Source organism: Hoplias malabaricus, chromosome 18 (assembly GCF_029633855.1).
Source record: "Hoplias malabaricus isolate fHopMal1 chromosome 18, fHopMal1.hap1, whole genome shotgun sequence".
Classification (NCBI taxonomy): domain Eukaryota; kingdom Metazoa; phylum Chordata; class Actinopteri; order Characiformes; family Erythrinidae; genus Hoplias; species Hoplias malabaricus.
In genome coordinates this window covers 18,534,445-18,550,201 of record NC_089817.1, presented here as the reverse complement: position 1 = coordinate 18,550,201, position 15,757 = coordinate 18,534,445, and the positions used below count along the sequence as shown (strand labels likewise).

At 41.4% G+C, this 15,757-nt stretch overlaps 2 protein-coding genes across 2 annotated transcripts in view; one reads left to right on the top strand and one right to left on the bottom strand.

Annotated features, from left to right (window-relative positions):
* Nucleotides 1-239: 239 nt before the first annotated feature.
* On the bottom strand, nt 240-2,282 carry LOC136674336 (uncharacterized). The gene has a single exon (XM_066650296.1). The coding sequence runs from the start codon at nt 1,671-1,673 to the stop codon at nt 375-377; it is 1,299 nt and encodes a 432-aa protein (XP_066506393.1). The 5' UTR covers nt 1,674-2,282; the 3' UTR covers nt 240-374.
* A 10,058-nt stretch (nt 2,283-12,340) lies between these two features.
* Nucleotides 12,341-15,757, top strand: part of pom121 (POM121 transmembrane nucleoporin) — a 29,655-nt gene continuing 26,238 nt past the window's right edge. The window contains exon 1 of the mRNA XM_066651676.1: nt 12,341-12,921. Coding sequence (XP_066507773.1) covers nt 12,395-12,921 — 527 coding nt within the window. The 5' untranslated portion in view covers nt 12,341-12,394. The remainder of the gene's footprint in view (nt 12,922-15,757) is intronic.

Below are 15,757 nucleotides of genomic sequence, written 5' to 3'. Positions count from 1 at the left end.
GCTGCCGATCGTTCTGCTGACAGTGTATGGGTGGTACCTGTCAGGATGTGGCCCAGAAAAGTCACTTCTTGTTTGCAATATTGCAGTTTTTTAAGAGACGCTTTGTGCCCCTCCTTAGCCAAGTGCAGCAGGAGGTCATGAGATGCTACAACACAAAGTTCTCTCGTGGGGGCAGCTATAAGCAGGTCATCCACGTACTGTAGGAGGGAAACGCCCTCAGGAAGAACTAAACCATCTAAGCTTCGTTTCAACACTCCGTTGTAAATGGTAGGGGACTCACAATATCCCTGACATAGCCTGGTGAAGGTGTAGGGTAGGGTTTACCCTCAAATTGGAAAGCAAACCAAAATTGGCTATCAGGATGCACTGGAACGCTAAAAAAAGCGTTTGCTAAGTCCACAACTGTGTACCACTGTGTCAGGCGGGATGGATGATAAGATGGTGTGTGGGTTGGGTACCTCTGGGGCTCTAGCGTGAACTGCAGCATTTACAGCCTGCAAATCTTGAACAAAACGCCAGTTATCTCCCCCTGGTTTCTTAACTGGGAAGATAGGTGTTCTGACTGGGGAAGATGGGCATGGGATAATTACTCCTGCCTCTTTTAGTGCCTCGAGTACTGGCCTAATACCTTCCAGTGCCTCCTTCCGTAAGGGGTACTGGTTCTGTTTGGGTCTGTATGTGCTCTTTGGGGTTATCACAACGGGTTCACAATTCCTAATGAGGCCCACATCATTTTTACCTTTTGCCCAGAGGGTATCTGGGATATCTGCTAGGTCTGTTGGCAAAACTACCTTTGTTACCATGGACAGTGTATCATTTGCTGCCAATGTGACCACTCTGTGCGCATGGAACAGGTAAGGTGTGACTATTTTATATATATTTGTGCAACGGCTGTGCATGATGGGCAGTGGTCCCTCCACAGGACGCCAGTCTGTAACCTTCAACACTACTGTGTTTAACCATGTACCCACGTCCTTCCATTCCTCATGCGGAGCCTTTCCCAGCGACACATGAGGAATGGAGTCGTACACTTCAAACAGCTCAATTTGGTCCCTGTTTAGGGTGACTGTTGCGCCTGCGAGGGTATCGCCCACGTACACTGTGTTAGTCCTAATAACTTCGTTCTGCACTTCCTTAAAGAACTTTAGTTCGAATTCTTTATCTGGCCCTTCACTTATTGTGGCTGTGACATGCAGCTGATCAGGCTGCATCCACTGTATTGCTGTCCCCATATTTAAGTCTTTAGCTTCGTTTAATAGCATCGCTCCTAGATTTCCATGCCCGCTCTTCAACTCCCATTCATATACATACAGAGGCTCTCCCAATCCGTACCTCACGCCCTGAAAATCAGGGTGTTCTTCTGCAAAGTCCACCGACAATCCCGTCGGGGTACTTTCCAGCTTACACTTTAGTTTACACATGAGATCTCTGGCTAGTAAGTTTACTGGGCAACACATGGAAATCAGGAAACTGTGCTGAAAATTTCTATCTCCCAATCTACATTGGAGCGGGCCAGAGACTGGCTCTTTGGTCATTCTCCCTCCAGCTCCAATGGTCGTTATTGATTTGTTTGTGAGTGGCACATTTATTTCATTCCCTTTAATAACTGAGTGAGCTGCCCCACTATCTACTAAAAATTTAAATGGCTTGTTTTTTACAATGAGGGTTACCATAGGCAAATCTAAAGCGTTCTTAGTCAATTGCGTTTGATAAAGTAAATAAGGTGATTGTACTTCCCTGTCTGATGCGTTGGTGTGTTCCCTGGTGTTCCCGTTCCCCTCCTCCGCCCGTCATTCCTCCTCGCCATCCGCTGGTGTCCAGCTGGTTGGGTATTTTGGATTCTTTGGTGGTTGTGGGCAATCGCGCGCTAAATGTTCTGGCTTATCGCAGTTGTAGCATCGATTGTGTCGCTCCATGTCAGGTCCTCCAGGCGCGTCGCGTTCTTTCTTTTTCTGATCTCTTCCTCTGCCTCTCCCAGGTCCTCTGCGTGTGGTCTGGGCTTGGAACTGCTGCACCATGGTTAACATGGCTTGTTCTTGGACGTCCGCCTTTTTCTTGTTCCTCTTGTTTTCTTGCTCGCGGAGTAGTGTTTCGTGGTGTCTGGCATGCTCCTCGATGATCGTCAGGGGCTGCTTTGAGTAACCCACGCAAGTGGTCTTTATGCCTGCGAGAATCTGAGGCTTCAGACCCAGCAGGAGGCTTTGGACCAGGTAAGACTCCCATGTGGAGCGGTCCGTGGTTCCGATCGCCAATGTCACTGGTTTATCTAATCCACAGCTTTCATGGTGAGCCAAGCAACGTAGTCTGACACTGTTTCGTCGTCCTTCTGGACACACGAGGCGATGCGGGAGGAATTGACCATTGCAGAAAAAGCTTGTTTGAGTCTCCCTTGTAAATCCGTTATGACCTTTCTATAGTCATTATTGTCCGCATGGTCCAGGCTCGGGTTGACCATTTTTGGGTCCCCGTTTGCCCACTCTCGGTCGATCTTTGAGAACTGTGATCCAAGAACAAGGAGGTACAGGCGGCGTAATTCCGTTTGGGTTGGTTTAAACGAATTCACAAAGGGTATCAGTTCGTCCGCTGCGCGCGACCCTCCCACCTTCAGGGGGTTGGGCAGACTTTGCGCGATATCTTTTATGTCTGTTTCTGTCCAGTAGCGGACCACCAGTGTGGGTCCACTTGCTCCAGCCACTTCAACCATTGGGCAATGTAGCACTGGTTCCGCTGTCTTTCTTCCTATTGGTGAAAAATCTCCATCTGTGCGGACACGTGATCCAGACCTAGTATGGGGCGGAGAGTACATTCCTGTATCTGTGCTTGAATCCGCGGACGCGTAGGGAGGCGGCTGCTTCGTCTGGTTGTCAGCAGTGGTACGCTCCATCAGTGCTCTGGCTTCCGAATACAGCCCCTCTGGTCGGTCAGGTGCTTGGACAGGGGGTGTCGGGGCTGGTGCTGGCGCTGGTGTCGATGCTGGCGCTGGCACTGGTGTCGGTGCTGGCGCTGGTGTCGGTGCTGGGGCTGGTGTCGGTGCTGGGGCTGGCGCTGGTGTCGGTGCTGGGGCTGGCGCTGGTGTCGGTGCTGGGGCTGGCGCTGGTGTCGGTGCTGGGGCTGGCACTGGCGCTGGGTTCTGGTCGGGAAGTCGCGGTGGGGCAGAGTCGAGGTCAGGGTCCACCTTCCTGGATACACACTGAGGCAATTGATTAGTAGGGACATCATTACGTACATTTCGAGTGCGGTCTTTCTCCCGCTTCTCTGCTTCCTCTTCCCAAAAGGTTAGTGTGGTTAGCATTCCCTCTCTATGTTCCTCACAGTATTTCTTATCACTCTTTAAGTTTCCCGTTGGGCCTGTTTTTATTCTACTTCTTAACGTACTCAGTAATTTAATACTCATTGAACCATGAGGGGGAAACCCGAAAACCTGCGTCCAGTAGGGCATAAACTTGGTCACATCATTGCCGTAATGTTTTCTCATATCGTGGCACAAAGCTGATGTCCAGTCCCCCTCCCTATAAATATACTTACTCTGGTGGCCACCCATTTTGTTCTCTTGACACAGTTCTACTAGCCTGTTTATTGGTCCCTTTCACGGCTCCCACAACCAAGAGAAAATCACAAGGAGGTCCGGACCTGCTTACTGTTTTCCACTCCCTCTTAGAGCGGATGAACTATTCTACCATCGTAAAATAGCGAGATTCTCTGATCTAACTCAGAACGGCCTACTTAAAAGCAATCATGCGGAACTCCGTACAGCCTCAATTTTACATTTCTAAAGAAATTTATTTTTTCAAAAGATTCTGCTTCTTTTTTCCTATTAACTTATTTTCTTTAAATGGAATATGTAGTTTATTTATTTATTTGCTTATAAATGTGCGACAAAAGTATTATTATTATTATTATTAATCATAATAATGACAATAATAATAATAATAATAATAATAATAATAATACTAAATAGACAAAGAAATGCTGCCAACACAAGCTAAGCAGGACGGTATGAAGTAGTGTCCCAAATCCAATATTTAATTAATGCATTTTAAAACTCGGTTTGGCCACTTTTTAAATGTAAACTGAGAGCTAGATGTAAGCTGTTGGAATATTGTTAATGAATTAATGCCTGCTGAATGTGTCCCAAAAGAGATTTGGTTTGAAATACCTTTATCTCGATGCTACCTTCTAAGGCCCTACATAGGCAACAAGAGGTCAAGGCACATACCTTCAAGTTTCAGACACAGCCATAGACTCGTTGTTACCATAGCAACCGAAGTACGCTGTTATTTTTCCACTGACGGAGCCACGATATCTTTTACATTCTTGTAACATAACAAGAGCGATGGTGTTTACAAAGTACATCGTTACGGCCACAGAAACACACTGACCGTTTTATTTAGCAAGCGCCAACTCATTAGCCACCAGGCTACAAAACGTATCTAAAGCTACGTATATGCTCAGGTGTCGCCTGACGACAAGACACGTAATTTAAAAAGTCACTCATGCGATTTAATAATTTAATCAGTAGACAGCACCTCTCCTTCCCCGATATGTCTAGGTAAAAGGTTATGGGAACCTTTAGTTTGGTAGCAAAAAAAGTGCACAATCTGCTCCATCAACCAGACTAAACGATATAGCTTCACCTACACGTACCAGATGCTACGTTACAGGAGGCAATAGTTAGTTGATTTGCTCACTCAAGAACAGAACAGAGTCATCATGGGCGATCCCAAACTATTCTAAACGTTAACAAAAAAATAACAGTGACGATTAACAGCTTCAAAAATCCTACCGAGTTTTAATAGAAAAACCATCACAGTTTTTCATTAGTCTGCGTTTCTCTTTAGCACCCACTGTGGAGATTTGCTTCTAAAATCGGCACCAAAATGTACCAGTCAGTACGTATTTGGTCCTCTGCAAAAAAAAAAAAAAAAAAAAAAAAAAAAGTGTTCAGAGGTACGTATAACCCATGAGACCAGGTTGAATACTTCACGACCTGTGGAACAAAACAGTGAGCTTAAATGTTCTACCATTGATTTGGCTAATCAGAGACAGGTGAGGAATCTAAGCTAGAACTCAGGTGAGTGTGACCTCTGGTGGTTTGGAGGAGAAACTGCTTGGGCTGATGAGACATAATGGTGGAGAGAACCTCAAAAGAAGTGAAGGTGTCACATTGTTTAAGACTAATTTCTAGGGTATTTTGGTAAATTACACATACTCCACCTCCTTTGCCTGATAATCTTGGGCTATGTACATAATCATAGCCTAGGGGTGTGGCTTCATTTAGTGCTGAATATTCATTTGGTCTAACCCACGTTTCCATGAGACAGAAAACTTTGAATTTATGATCATTTATGATATCATTTACGATGACTGCTTTTGAGTTTAGTGATCTTATGTTGAGTAACCCAAATTTTAGTTCTGAGGTGTTGCTGCTATCATATGTGTATGATTTAATATTGATTAGGTTGCTGAAACAGGCTGATTTTGTTTTTCTACTTTTACATTTAGTTCGGGGGAAAGACATAGGCTCGATGCAGTTGAACCTAGGTGACGCCTCAAGGCAGTTCGCAGACGGTCGGTCTAGCCTGTCTGTCTGCGGCCTGGTCCCGGCTCTGGATTGTCAGCAGCTGTCTACACTACTATTCTGACTAACTAAAAGACTATGTGCTATGCTGCAAGAAAGTAAGGCAGCACCCTCCCGCGTGGGGTGAATACCATCCCTACCTATAAGACCAGGCTTGCCCTCGAAACGAAACCAATTGTCTATAAAGCCCACTTGATTTTCGGAACACCACTTGGACATCCAGCAGTTTAATGCCGAAAGTCTGCTGTAGGCTTCAGCACCGCGCCACATTGGGATGGGACCAAAGCAGATTACAGCATCAGACATCCAGTTCAGGGTTGTAGGTGGGTCCAGGGTCTACTCGGAATCACTGGGCGCAAGATGGGAAATACACCCTTGAAGGAGCGCCAGTCCATTGCATGGAGACACACTCACATCCAGGTACATTTTTTGAGTCGCCAATCCACATACCAACATGTGTTTTATTGAATTTGGAAGGAAACCACACAGCTGAAGGAAACTCCCACGGGTCAGTTTTACCTGACACTGGTCCTGGGCCGGTACACCCAGCAGCACAGAGGGTCCTGGGCCGGGACACACTGCAGAACAGCTGCTACTGTGCAGGTCTTGGTCAGGGTCTTGGTGGGTCGGAATCTACGCGGAATCAATGGATCGCAAGGCGATCACACCCACACCCAGCACACCCAGGAGGGGCACCAGTCCTTTGCAGGGCGAATGTCAATATTATAGAAATAGTTTTATTTTTTTATGCAACATAATGGTACGTAATGTAATAATTAATTAATAAATCATTTTTAGGTCAGCCAAGAAAAATGTGTTTTATAAGGAATTCCTAATATGAGAATTTAAATGAACTTGAAAATTTAAACGTGCCCCCACACTAGGGGCAATTCCAATGGCTTCTTATGGAATCCTTCACCTCTACACACAAGCATGTTATTGTAAATCTCTCTGAAAGAAAATCATAGGTCAGTATTAATAATATCAGAATATAATATGAGAGACCCTTTACGCCAATATTCAAATTTCAGTCTCACATACATTATCCTATTCTCTTTTTCTGTCAAGCCTGTCTAACACACTGTCTCACTCTGACTATTACATACACTCACAAACATTATTGAACATATTATACACTACTGTAACGACACCGAAATGGGGCAGACGCTTGCAGATGAAGACAGGATTTATTCACTTATTATTATTATATTATTTAATCCTGGGAATTGAAGTCCAACCTGTCCTGAGGGTTACTAGAGAGGTAGGGAGACTCGTTAGGTATGACAACTACCAAATCTCTTACACACACTATGAATCATCTTACACCCAATATCAAACTGACTCACATTGACAATAACAGAATTACATATCTGTGTACGGAACATAAATTTTGGTAGTGTATAAGAGGTTTCATAAAGTTTGAGAGTGTAAAATACTCAGTGTTAGTGAGTGTGCAAAGCTTGATACCTAAAGGGTATCTCATATTCTTTCACAAATATGAACGCTGACTTTCACATTTAATATTACAATAACCTGTGATTTTGAGTGGTTTATGTGAATGAAACTTTTCACAGATTAGTACATTAAAACATATCAGTGGGGTAGCAGGAATGAATACACTGAAATAAATATCCTGACATCATATATTAAGTACATTTATTGCTAATATATGAAATATTTTATAAATATGGTATGTCCATAAAGCAAAAACCCCTACCTTAGCTTAAACTTAACCTGAAACCTACTGCCTCTGGCTCTGTGTACATGTCACTGTTATTCATCAAGGTAGCATCAATTTTCTCTGTAACACTACAAAGTTTGTTTTGGAATCCAGTGTTATCCTAAAAACGTTAACCCTCCATATAAAACGGACAGCTGAACTCTGTAAATTTCTTGTAATAAATTTTATTTTGTGTTACTAAAAATCTCAGGAACAATTTATAATAAGGGTATATTAAGTCACAATACTTAAGATAATAAGCCATACTAAATGGTTAGGTAATGTCACAATAAATCAATAAGTATAATATATGAGGCAAGAACTAGAATTATCTAGCATTTGTTTAGAATTTTTTTTTTATAAAATCTGAAAATAATGCTTGTTCTGATTTCTATCATTATATAATGACTTATTGTTACATTAGTAGAGCTATCCCAGTAAACAAGGAACGTCCCTGGACGTTCAAAATAAGTCTAAAAGTAGTCTGTCCATCAAGGACATATTTTAAATGTCAATGGACGTCCAAATTCCATCTTAATAAGTTAGTTAAGTGGTGACCAATCGATAACGTCAGTGGACGTCCAAAATGCGTTTTATACAAGTAATTTATTTCGGGACCAATTAATAACGTCAATGGACGTCCAAAATATGTCTAATAGTCGTCTTTTCAATGTTTGTGTTTGGACGTCTTTTGAACTTTCATTTTCAACCTTAAGAGAACGTTGATTAGAAGGCAGTCATTATGTTATTTCAATGTTGAATCAATGGCTAAATGTTTACTGGGATGGTCTTATATTTAACATTGCGATAATTAATATTTAATAATAAATAATAAAATAGTTACACTGAATATACTGAATGTTGACATGCTGCTGACACGATAAAATGCGTGTATGGAGTGTTTAGTTCATACATAAAGGACTACTCAAACTTAAGTGTCACCTTAAGTGTAATGTAATAACACAATAGCTAATGAGATTTACATGATACGAAACCTTTTATTTACATTTGTGGTGATTATATCTAAACTCTCATAGCAAAGTATATAATAGCAAATGTTTACCTTTATTATGTGTGTAATATATGGCAAATCTCAAATGTTTGGATGAGAGATGTTGGTTTGAGCATGTCGACTTCTTCATGCAGCATGGACATTGTGAACCATTTGTTTTTTCTTTGAGTTCTGTCACTGACGCAAATTCTGTACTTTTGCCGGATAAATATAGTCAATATAGCTAAGTAATTACTCACACGAAAAGTTAAAATAACATTGCCTAACAGTACATGTGGACACGGCCTAACTTACCTGACATGATCACCAATGGCGTCACTGATATGGAAAGTCAGGTGGTGCACAGTAAACTCTGTGTGGCAACATTCGAAAGAAAAAACACAACCCACCTCATGCAACATTTAAATCACTATATATGTGGAGGATTGATATGGTTAAGGAGGAAAAATACCATAAATTATAATTAAACCGTAAATTAAAGCAACAAAGTTGCTAAGTATTTCCTTAAAATTACACCTTCAAAAACACAGTGACGTTGCTACTACAGGCTCTGTACTAATTATTGATTGCAGCAACACCTGGTAGGGACCTGCCCATTGAAGGATGAAAGGGGTCAAAAAAGTATCCAAAGGACTATGGACTACAAAGGGCTGTTGTATGGTCAGTGAATTTGAGAGAATGGACAGAAATATTGTGGTCATAATATTGTCATATGACTGTGTATTCTAAAATGTAATTGAAACACCTCTGCCTGACACTGTGTATCAACATTAATCTACTGAGGCAGATCAATGTGACATCGATTTACAAAAACAATATCTCAAACTGGGCGGCACGGTGGCGCAGCAAGTAGTGTTGCAGTCACATAGTTCCAGGGGCCTCAAAACCTGGAGGTTGTGGGTTCGATTCCCGCTCCGGGTGACTGTCTGTGAGGAGTGTGGTGTGTTCTCTCTGTGTCTGCGTGGGTTTCCTCCGGGTGACTGTCTGTGAGGAGTGTAGTGTGTTCTCTCTGTGTCTGCGTTGGTTTCCTCCAGGTGCTCCGGTTTCCTCCCACAGTCCAAAAACACACGTTGGTAGGTGGATTGGCATAGGTGTGTGTGTGTTGCCCTGTGAAGGACTGGCGCCCCCTCCAGTGTGTATTCCCGCCTTGCGCCCAATGATTCCAGGTAGGCTCTGGGCCCACCGCGACCCTGAACTGGATAAGCGCTTCCTTAAAATATAACTGGGACCAACACAGCATGTTCTAATAAAAATATCTATATGTATAACCAGAATTCCAGCACTCACAATTTTTCCATCTGGAATAACGTAAGATAATTTAGTCTTTCAGAATATTAATCCTTAACAAATTCTAAAGTCTCCTGCCCTTCACTGCAGCAAATGATATAACCATCTAAAGGTTTTGGCACAGAACATTAATGTAGATTAATGGGACTCCCCTGATTTTTTTTCTTGCTATTTTTGCTGTTATAAATATTTAGAAATTTACCTGCCAAACATATTTTCTCTGATGTGTAGGCAGTTCCAATACGTAAAAAAGAGAAGACCAAAAATTGGAATTAAAATAAAAAATGTTAGCTAGTACATTTTTATAGAAAATGCACTTTTCATGACTTCAGGAATATAAATAACTGCCCTGAATATTATAATAATATAATAAGGATTATGACAGAGGCACAGATCTGGACAGACTATTTCACCTGACTAAAATCCAGCCTCCTTTTTGTTTGTTTTATTTTATTTTAATGATAATAATCCCTGAGTAAATGCCTATTACATAGTCGTGCATAAATGTTTCATTCACTCAACATTTTAAAAATATTAAAATCGTATTTCACTGTCTCCATAAAATTACTTAATTGTACTTAATAAAACACACAAATCATTCCGTTAGCTTTTTTAATTATATTAGACAAAATATTAAGAAACGTCTGCATAAGCCTTTTTTTTCAAAGCGGTTTGTGTTATCCGTTATTTAGTACATTTTGTTGTGTTTCGGCTTCCGTAGATGCAGCACTCGGTCGCGCGCAGGGTGATTTCTTGAATGCGTGTTCTCGCAGACTCAAGAAACACGAACTGGACGGGGAACTGAATCGGCCACAACACCGGCACAGGAGCCGCTGTTCTGCTGTGTGTACAGGTGTTGTGCCGAATTCAGCACCCTCGCCGCGAGATGCATCCCCGGCATATTTAGTCCTAAGGGAGGTTAATCGGCGTTTTATGACAAAACGGGCAAAATATCATGTTCATTTCCGTCAAAATAAAAATAAATCGCGTTTTCCCCATTAGAAACACTCTAGATGTTGAGATGTAAAAAAGAAAAGGTCGCTTGTAAATAATAAAATGATATAATCTACATGCAACACTGCTTTATCTGAAGTCAGCTTCGACTTATTCTAAAACAAACGTGTACGTTCATTTTCTGACCACAATGAAACTCCTACATATCCTGTCGCAATTTTATGGAACATTTAAACACTGGAAATAAATAGTAATATAGGACAAAAGCAGCGAATTGTAAATAAAATTACCACTTCATTACTGTACTTGCTAAAATGTTATATCCATGAAAATGTACACATGCTGCCACTGCCTGAACATAACTGCAATATTAAAAGTTGAATTAGAAAGAACCCAGTTTTAATTTTGGCTACATTTCTGTTTTTGCCATGAAACTTATACAGGTATTTTATATAGATCCTATAGGTGTACTGACAAAAACAAACCATATTTGTGTGTACAGAAAGAGAGTTATGATGGGGTGCTTTTTAAGGCAGTCCACCTGCCTGAAAAGGCACCCCTGCTTTCATGGTCTTCTGCTGCAGAATGTTAAAGAATAAGATAAAATGTTATTATTTGAGATACAAGAAGATGTTGTGTTCTCTTGGTACAAAAATTGTACATTTCAAGAGATGGGTTATCTTTAAAATAATGCATAAAGCAAGTGGTTGTATTTTCTTGATTTCCATAAATTCCGCAACCAGATACTCTTAAGATACCTATTTAGTTTTCCCCGACCCTCAGCTACAGTCAAAACCGATCCACGGAAACTTTAACATAAGCCAGTAAACAAGGAACGTCCCTGGACGTTCAAAATGGGTCTAAAAGTAGTCTGTCCGTCAAGGACATATTTTAAACGCCAATGGACGTCCAAAATCCATCTTAATTAATAAGTTAGTTAAGTGGTGACCAATCGATAACGTCAGTGGACGTCCAAAATGCGTTTTATAAAAGTAATTTATTTCGGGACCAATTAATAACGTCAATGTTTGTGTTTGGACGTCATTTTCAACCTTAAGAGAACGTTGATTAGACGGCAGTCATTACGTTATTTCAACGATGAATCAACGGCTAAATGTTTACTTGGAAGTACAATAAAATCTAAACGTGAAGTGTCTTCAACCCTCCATGCAGTTGTATACAAAATTATTTCAACTTACCAAATTAATTTTCATGACATTCAAAAGAGGATTAACATAATATTTAGTCGCGAGGTTATCAGTCTTTAGACATTTAAAAGTCTTTTTAGTGTATGTTTGACGTTGCAGTGCACGCTGGAGAAAATGTCTAGTCGGCTCACGAATCGACCGTTGGAACGATTCTTTATAATAAATCAAACGTCTGCTTATTAAATATCCCTCTATAAAAACGTTGAGCGTGTCTGTCTCTAGATCTCACTCTGCCTTTAAGTCATGAATATAGTGAAAAAACAAGTCATATGAAAATTAACTTGTGTTAGGATTATATTGAATGTTATGTTTTTATGCTGGAAAATGTGTCATGAGAGAAATAAGCAGTCAGCTCCGTGGTTTAGACATTCGACTTTGTTACAGCATTCCAAATACAAATGTAAAGTCTCAAGCAGGCGAATTCAGACAGCCAGGGTTTCTTTCAACATAAACCTATCCTGTCAGTTTCACCGAGAAACAAAACAAAGCATCATAAGAAAGGGAATCGATTTGCCCGACCAGTTATTTGATGGTTCAAAAAAGTGTCGGTTGATGTGGTGACTCGAGAGCGAGTGGGCGGTCTCCAGCAGAGCGCGGAATTATGGGATGCGGAGTGTCGGCGGCGCGGTGCCGTCATGTCTCCTGCGGATAAACGGCGGATAGTTTTCACCGCCGCTGCGTTGCTGTTGCTAGCCCTGTTCTTCTTCGTTCTGAGTTTCGTCCCTTCGTATCTGTACGGCCTGTTGTGTGTGTTGTGTTTGTGCGGAGCGTGTGTGTACGGCGCGGAGGAGTGTGGGGTGTTTGAGAACACGGGCCTCGGTCCGCGGCGCCGCCTGAGCGTGCCCCCGGCTCTACTGCGCTGTCTGCGGGGCGCCGGACACGACAATATCCTCGAGAACAAAAGCGACGCCCGAAATTCTCTAGCTAGTCCGGGAAACAGACACTTAAGCGGCTTCACCCATAGACGAGAGACCACCTTCAGCGAGTTCAGTCCGCGAGACTTACTCATGGGTAGCTACCTTTCCAGACCTGAGAGCCCCAGCGGCGCGGGAAGGCCTGCCACAGGCTCCGGAGCTCACGTTCACCCGGGAAGGCAGCTCCGAGAGAGACTAACACGACCCAACCACGGAGCCCTGACTCCAACTAGGAGGCTGTCCTTCGGGTAAATCAACTTCCATCACCGCTGCCCTTGCGTGGTGCTCGTTCCCTGTTTACACTTCTCTACGTTGAACTTCAGACGACCCGGTAGAAGTTATCTCTAAACAAAAATGAGCCCCAATTAGGATTAAAATACAATGGGTACTACGAGACCAAATGTATTGTCGTGAATGTCGTACAGCTAATGTGATCCCCATCGCAGTTCTTGCTCTCCCGTCTTTTCCCTCCAACTTTTAAAATTTGTGGGAGTTGCTTATGGACACGGAGACGTTCTGCGATTCCGGATCTGATCGGCAGCTTTTTATTCACCGTGTTCTTACTCGAATTTACTGTTCAACCTCAAATAGTGCATCGTTTACACGCCAGGAAATAACTGCTGCACCATTTAGGCTGAACTAAACATTTGAGTTAGCACCTAGTCACGATTGTAACTTAAATGCTGTGAGATTTAAGGTGGAGCAAAGAGTTAGAACAATGAGCGAGTTTTAGAAATGTCACAGCGCCAGTGCTGATCCCCTCACACAACAGCTTTCACACACACTGTTCCCTTCAGAAAGTGAACGAAAATAAACAAGTCGGCAATTGTTAATTTTTTGCCATAAAACTGGAGGTCATAATTTAGATAGCCTTGGACCGAGCACTAGCAAATATTGTTTTCATTGTAGAACATTATATATTGAAAGCGTTAAATGACCTCCGTTTAAATTACATTTTAATTTTTGTTAACCATCTTGATAATAAGATAAGAAACGTGAAGGATGAAAGAATCAGTCAGAGTCTTGGCTGAGCACTTATACTACAGGGTGGGCTATTTATATGGATAAACCTTAATAAAATGAGAATGATTGGTGATATTAACTTCCTGTTTGTGGCACATTAGTATATGGGAGGGGAAAACTTCAAGATGGGTGGTGAACATGGCAGCCATTTTGAAGTCCGCCATTTTGCATTCAACCTTTGTTTTTTCAATGGGAAGAGGGTCGTGTGACGCATCAAACTTATTGGGAATTTCACAAGAAAAACAATGGTGTGATTGGTTTTAATGTAATGTTATTCTTTCATGAGTTATTTACAAGTTTCTGACCACTTATAAAACATGTTCAAAGTATCACCCATTGTGTTGGATTGTCAATGCAACCCTCTTCTCCCACTCTTCACACACTGAGAGGAGAAATGCTAGCACAGGCTTCCAGTATCCGTAGTTTCAGGTGCTGCACATCTCATATCTTCACAGCATAGACAATTGCCTTCAGATGACCCCAAAGATAAAAGTCTAAGCGGGTCAGATTGGGAGACCTTGAGGGCCAATCAACTGCCCAGGATGACCAATCTACTTTCCAGGAAACGTATATCCAGTGGCCTTGAGGTTTCCACTGATGAAGAATGGCCCCACTATCTTTGTACCCCATATACCACACCATACAATCAATTTTTTTTGTTACAGCAGTCTTGGAGGGATCTATCCAATGTGAGTTAGTGTCAGACTAATAGCAGTGGTTTTGTTTGTTAACTTCACCATTCACATAAAAGTTTGCCTCATCACAACAAAATCTTCGGTGTAAACTGAGGGTCCTGTTCCAATTTTTGTTTTGCCCATTCTGCAAATTAGTGCGCCGATCTGGGTCATCCTTGTTGTGATGCAGCAGCAGCTGGAGTTTGTAAATGAAGCTAGGACAGCCACTGATGTTTCTTCATTAGTGGCAGTTTTCATGCGTCCACATTTTGGCAAGTCCAACACTGAACCAGTTTCACAAAACATTTGTCAAGCTGTTTGCTAACTGTATCATGGGAGATGAGTGGTCTCGTAGAGTGTCTTGCATTGAAATCTGCTGCAATGACCCGGTTACTACGTTCACCAGACATTAACACAATTTCTATCCGCTCCTCACGTGTTAACCTGCGACATGTCAATGGCATTAAACAAAGAGAAACTTGTAAATAACTCATGAAAGAATAAAGTTACGTTAAAACCAAGTTACGTTAAAACACCTTTGTTTTTCTTGTGAAATTCCCAATAATTTTGATGTGTCACATGACCCTCTTCCCATTAAAAAAACAAAACAAAAGTTGGATTCAAAATGGCCGACTTCAAAATGGTCGCCATGGTCACCACCCATCTTGAAAAGTTTTCCCCGTCACATATACTAATGTGCGACAAACAGGAAGTTAATATCACCAACCATTCCCATTATAATTAAGGTGTATCCATCAGACAGACTCAAACGTGCAAATTCAGGCAGCCAAGGTTCATGGGTTATCTTAAGGGGTGAGTCCCTTCAAGATATGGGACAGGGCATTTCAGATGTGGCCACATGTTGGAATGGTAAGTGGAGATACCAGTACAAAAATGTATGACGTGTAACACTAAACAACAGGGACATGCATGGTATTTACTGTATTCATAAGACCAACAAATGTAAGGTAATTATAAAATAAGAAATCAAAGCACTAAAATAATAAACAGCTAGTTATATGTGGACATCTTAATTAGAATATTAAGTACAGTGTTTAGTTGTAGCCTATGTTATCAGATAGATAGATACTTTATTAATCCTGAAGGAAATTTAGCAACCAGAAGCAACAAACAACACAATTGTCAAGGTTGTTATTCTTTACAGGACATGGTAAGCAGATCAAACTAGAAGAGCATACAAATATAAAATGAAGTAAGAAATATATATATATATATATATATATATATATATATATATATATATATATATGCATGCAAGGGCAAAGAATAAATATTAGGGAAACTATAGTAGCAAGGGCAAATAAAATAGAAATATAAGGAAAACTAAGGTAGCAAGAGCAAAGAACAGCACAGTGCTACACCTGTG